General features: G+C 69.1%; 2 protein-coding genes across 2 annotated transcripts in view; one reads left to right on the forward strand and one right to left on the reverse strand.

The window, feature by feature from the left end:
* H696_02055 (hypothetical protein) overlaps positions 1–1,564 on the reverse strand; it is a gene marked incomplete at its 3' end in the record, with an annotated part of 4,524 nt that extends 2,960 nt beyond the window's left edge. Inside the window, exons 1-3 of the mRNA XM_009495957.1 lie at positions 974–1,564; positions 704–839; positions 59–594 (exon numbers count right to left, since the gene is read on the reverse strand). Coding sequence (XP_009494232.1) covers positions 59–594; positions 704–839; positions 974–1,543 — 1,242 coding nt within the window. The 5' untranslated portion in view covers positions 1,544–1,564. The remainder of the gene's footprint in view (positions 1–58; positions 595–703; positions 840–973) is intronic.
* A 1,128-nt stretch (positions 1,565–2,692) lies between these two features.
* Positions 2,693–4,631, forward strand: part of H696_02056 (hypothetical protein) — a 2,317-nt gene continuing 378 nt past the window's right edge. Inside the window, exons 1-3 of the mRNA XM_009495958.1 lie at positions 2,693–2,948; positions 3,133–3,428; positions 3,584–4,314. Of these exons, the coding sequence (XP_009494233.1) occupies positions 2,726–2,948; positions 3,133–3,428; positions 3,584–4,314 (1,250 nt within the window). The 5' untranslated portion in view covers positions 2,693–2,725. The remainder of the gene's footprint in view (positions 2,949–3,132; positions 3,429–3,583; positions 4,315–4,631) is intronic.

Genomic DNA, 4,631 nt, shown 5'->3' on the forward strand with positions numbered 1-4,631 from the left:
GGGGGGTACGTTTGCGGAGCCGGGCGACGGCATGAGAGATGGACGAGGGGGAGGGGACCGGGAGGGTCAGGAGGCAAGCGAAGGGAAGAGGGCAGAAGAAAAACCGACCACCGGCCGAACAGGCACCGAGCATACCGATGATGCTGTCGATGCCGACCGAGATGTGACTGATGGAGGAGGAGCTGCTGGTGAACAGCCCGGAAGCCAAGCTATGCGTGGACGAGGGGGCAGCCAGTGACCCGAGCAGGGACGGCGAGGCCGGGCTGCCGGTCGGGGCCAGGCGCTCGCCCCGGCACCCGATCGGAACACTGTCCACCTCCTCGTCGGAGGACAGCTGGTCGAAGTAGGCATCCCCCAGATGCTGATAGGGCCCGGTGATGTCGTCGGTGTCGGTGGCGCACGAGGTGGAGGCCGGCCGCTCGGCGGTCGCCGGCATGGCGGCCGGGGAACCAGCCTCATCGATGCCAGTCCCGGCACCACTGGCGGGGCTGGCACTGGCTGGGATCGCCGCCTGGGCCGGCGGATGGCCGAAGCTTTCCCGGCAGCAGGTGGCACAGTGCTCAAGCCGGCAGCAGGGACATACATCTGTCGGGTCTGGAGGGCGGGGGCGAGGGCGAGGGGGGATGTGAGCTGGGACATGGGACCCGGGCAAGGGGAGAGCCAGAATGGGATCCCGTCCGAGCGGCGGCCGGGCAGAGCGCACCGACACAGTCCCCCAGAAGGTCCGTCGGGACCGGCGGGCAGCGCCCAAGGCACAGGGTCGACAGGCCCGGGCAGCATATGAAGCCGCCATGGGTGCACGGGTGCCGCGAGCAGGATGCAACGGAGGCCAGCATATCCTGGGAGGTTGGAGATTGCAGGGGGGGAGGAGCGGGAAGGCACCAGGGGGGCTTCTGTCAGCCTGGCCACAATGCAGAACGGTAGCATGGGAAAAGTCGGCGAGGAGGGGTCGGGGGGGGGGGGGGATGCGCACATGGCGGAAGGGCCCCAGCGACAGCTGGGGAAGGTGCCCCGGGGCCAAATCCAGGAAGACCGCGTGGCGCAGACTCCGGCCGACGGCCGCCGCCACCAAGATCTGCGCGTCGATCTGGCTGGAGGTGGGGCAGAGCGTTCGCGCAGGGGCCGCCCCGGCCAAGTCCCCCAGGTCCCCGGTGCTGCTGGAGGCCGTGGAGGCGCTGCTGCTGCTGCTGCCGCCGCCGCCCGCGCCGAAGAGCCCGCCAAAGAAGGAGGACAGCAAGCCACCCGGGGAGATGGCATCCAGGAGGGACCCATCGCTGGGCGTCGGCACGAGGGCGGCCCCGCCGTCCAGGGCGCCGGCCGACTCCGGCGACGACGGGCTCAGGTCAAAGAAGTCCGCCAGGAAGGATGACCCGGTGGAGGGGGGCTTGCCGGCTGCGGGCGTGGCCGGCCGGGCCGCCGGTGGATTGCTGGGGGCCGGCCCGGGGGCCGGTGCCCCGGGCCCGGGCGACAGCGCGTCGACCGCCTGCGAGGTGGGGATTCGCCGGCGATACTGATCGTGCAGCAACCACACGGCGTGATCCATGGTGGCGGCGGCGGCGGCGGCTGCGGCGGCTGCGGTAACGGGAGGGAAGGACGGCGGGCTGGCAGGACCAGAAGTGCGGGCAGCAGGCGAAGGAGAGAGGCAGAGGGCCAGGGGGCGGGGGAGGGAACAGGGGGAGGGGAAAAGAAAAGGGAAGGAGAGCGGGCGGAGAGAGAGAGAGAGAGGGAGGGAGGGAAAAGGAAGGAAGGAGAGAGAGAGAGAGAGAAGGAGGCTGCCCACCGCCCGGAGCTCACCGACGCCAGAGGCCGCCGGCAAAAGAAGCCGCCCTGGCGGCCTGGTGCCCGGCTGCGAGACAGGGGCGGGAAATCAAAATATCATTAATTGGCTGTATTGTGCATGCGCCGGGGGCGCGGGGGGCTCTCCGGGCGAGCACACGCGCCTTCACGCCCCTCCAGGCCATGACCCCGTTGTCCACCGTATACACCGCGGACGAACGCCCCCCGGCATCGGCCGGCTGGGCAGCCCGATGAAGTGTGCCTGCCCCCTGCCCAGCCCGCGTCTCGGTCTTCCTGTGTCCCTTCTGTGGCTCGCCGCTCCCCCGCCCTCTCTCTGGCTCGCCCGCCTTCTGTCCAGACTGTTACGTTGGGCCGCGATCGGTCTGGACTGGCTGGGTCCGGCCAGAACCACGGGACTCCTTTCGCAGAGACCGGCAGCAGGGTCCCCGCCGAATTTTGGGCAGTCCCTGCCCGCGGTGGAATGATGTTCAGGGATCACCTGCTGAGGTTCCGGTGCATTGGCAATCGCCGCTGGGCGGCGACGTGGTCCGGCGGCCGGGGGCACCTGCCCGCGCGCGGCCCCCACCTCGCGGGGCGGCCGGCTACCACGGCATCGGCGGCCACTTGCGATTTTGCAGCCCGCACGAGATTGCCCGCCTGCCTGCCTGCCTGCGCGGGCGGGCGGGCAGGCGGGCACGCTGCGGCAGGCCGCCCCATCTGTGGCCTCCCCCCGTCTCGAAGGCCCACTTCTTGGCCGACCGATGTCGCGCATCGAGCGCGCACAAATCCCATGTCCTCCCCTCCCTCTCCCTCTCCCAATCGCTGCTTCCCCCTCCCCTCTGTCTCTGTCGCACACACGCACGCACACACACACACGCACGCACACACACACACACACACACACACACACGCACGCGCACGGACACGCACACGCACACGGGCGGCTACTATGATCATGGCCCAGGCTCCGCCGCTGAGCATGCACTCGCCGGATATGCGCCGGCTCTTTATCCAGGGGATCCCTCTGTCGGCCTCGGCCGCAGACCTGGAGGCCCGGTTCCGGCCCTTTGGCCGGGTCGTCGAGTGCGAGATCCCACTCTGCACGAACAGCGGCCTGTCGCGCGGCTATGGCTTTGTGTCGCTTGACGTCACGGAGAAGGAGCTGAACCGCTGTGCGTGCCCCGTCTTGCCCCTGCTTGGTCTCTCGCTCCGTCTCTCTCTCCCTCTCTCTCCCTTTGGCTCTCTGTCGCTCCGTCCCTCCCTCTCGCCCGGTCACCCTTTTGCGGCCCATGACTCGGCGTGGGGCTCCGACTGACATCCTTCATGCCCGGTCGCGGGCACGGCCGCCCTTCCCAGGCATGAGTGTCTATGCCAAGTCCAAGTGGCAGGGCCGGGAGATGCGCGTGCAGCTGGCCAAGCCCCGGATCGAAGAGCGCCTGCAGGGCGAGCGCCAGGCGGCGGCCGCGGCGGCGGCTGCCGCCCGCGAGGCCGCGGCCAGCGCCGCTCGCGCCCAGGTCATCGAGCCGGGCCCGCATCTGGACCCGGAGGCCGACCCCCTGTCGGTGCCCCTGCCATCCAAGTGGAAGCGCGCCTACCACAACCGCCTGGTGCCGGTGCTGCGCTTCTGGCACCCGGACCGCAGCAAGCGCAAGGTATGCCCCGCGCGCCGTGTGCCCCCCTGCCCCCCGGCGGGGGGCCGAGGCTCGACCTCCCTTTTCTTTTTCCCCCTTTCTGCCACTCCCCGCGTCACTGGAGGGGGCCGGCCACTGACCGCGGTCCATGCTGTGGTGGCCCGTCATGGGCGCAGTTCCTCGTCATCGACCCGTCCAAGGGCCGGGCGCACCGGGTTCGCTTCCCGGTGGCCGGGCAGGAGAAGCCGATCGGCAAGCTGATGCGCTACTACTACAAGCCCCCGGCATCGGCCCTGTACCTGCCGCAGAACATCGACCATCTGGCGGTTTCCTCGGTGCTGGCGTACACGGCCCCGATGCGGGCGCACGGGGCCGACTCTTCCGGCGGCTCGGACGGCCGGTCGTCAGCCTCCTCGGATTCCGACTCGGATGCCGGGTCGGCCTCGGGCGCCGGTGGCCGGGGGGCCTCGCACGGGTCGTCCTCCTCCTCCTCCTCCTCCTCTTGGGCCGCTGGTGGCGGTCGCGGGGAGGCCGATGAAGAGGAGGAGGAGGATGGGCGCCGGCCGCGGCGCAGCGCCTGGCCCCCGGCCGGCAACTGCCAGCCTGGTGGTCTCCTCAGCGGGCTGGTGGATCTGGACGAGGAGGAGGCCGACGAGGAGGACGGCGAGCCGGAGTTCTTCGCCCCGGAGGACGGCGCCGTCCAGCAGTACCACGACCAGTATGATGCGGCTGATCCCGAGCAACAGGGCGACCATGAGCCGGGGGTGGCCACCGGGCACTTCCCGAATATGCCCTTTTTCTTCCACTCGTCGCGGGACTTTGCCGGCGGGTGCCTGGACTCCGGCGAGGCGATCGTCGCGTGGGACGGCCAGCCCGTGGGGTTGCGTTTCGCCGCGCGCGGCAACATGTGCGTGCTTTTTGCCTCTCCCCGCTGTGTCTTGCCGCTCTGTGACCTTTATGTATACATGCATCCGTGTGTCTCGCTGACGATGTACTTTGTGCCGCGCCCTCCTCTCTTTTCTTTCCGTCTTTCTTTCCGTCTTTCTTTCCGTCTTTCTTTCTCTCTTTCTCTCTCTCTTTCTCTCTTTCTCTCTTTCTCTCTTTCTTTCTCTCTCTCCCTCTCTTTCTTTCTCTCTCTCCCTCTCTTCCTTTCTCTCTCTCCCCCTCTCCCCCTCTCCCCCTCTCTCCCTCTCTCCCTCTCTCCCTCCTTCTCCCCCTCCCTCC

Source organism: Fonticula alba (genome assembly GCF_000388065.1).
Source record: "Fonticula alba strain ATCC 38817 unplaced genomic scaffold supercont2.3, whole genome shotgun sequence".
NCBI lineage: Eukaryota > Rotosphaerida > Fonticulaceae > Fonticula > Fonticula alba.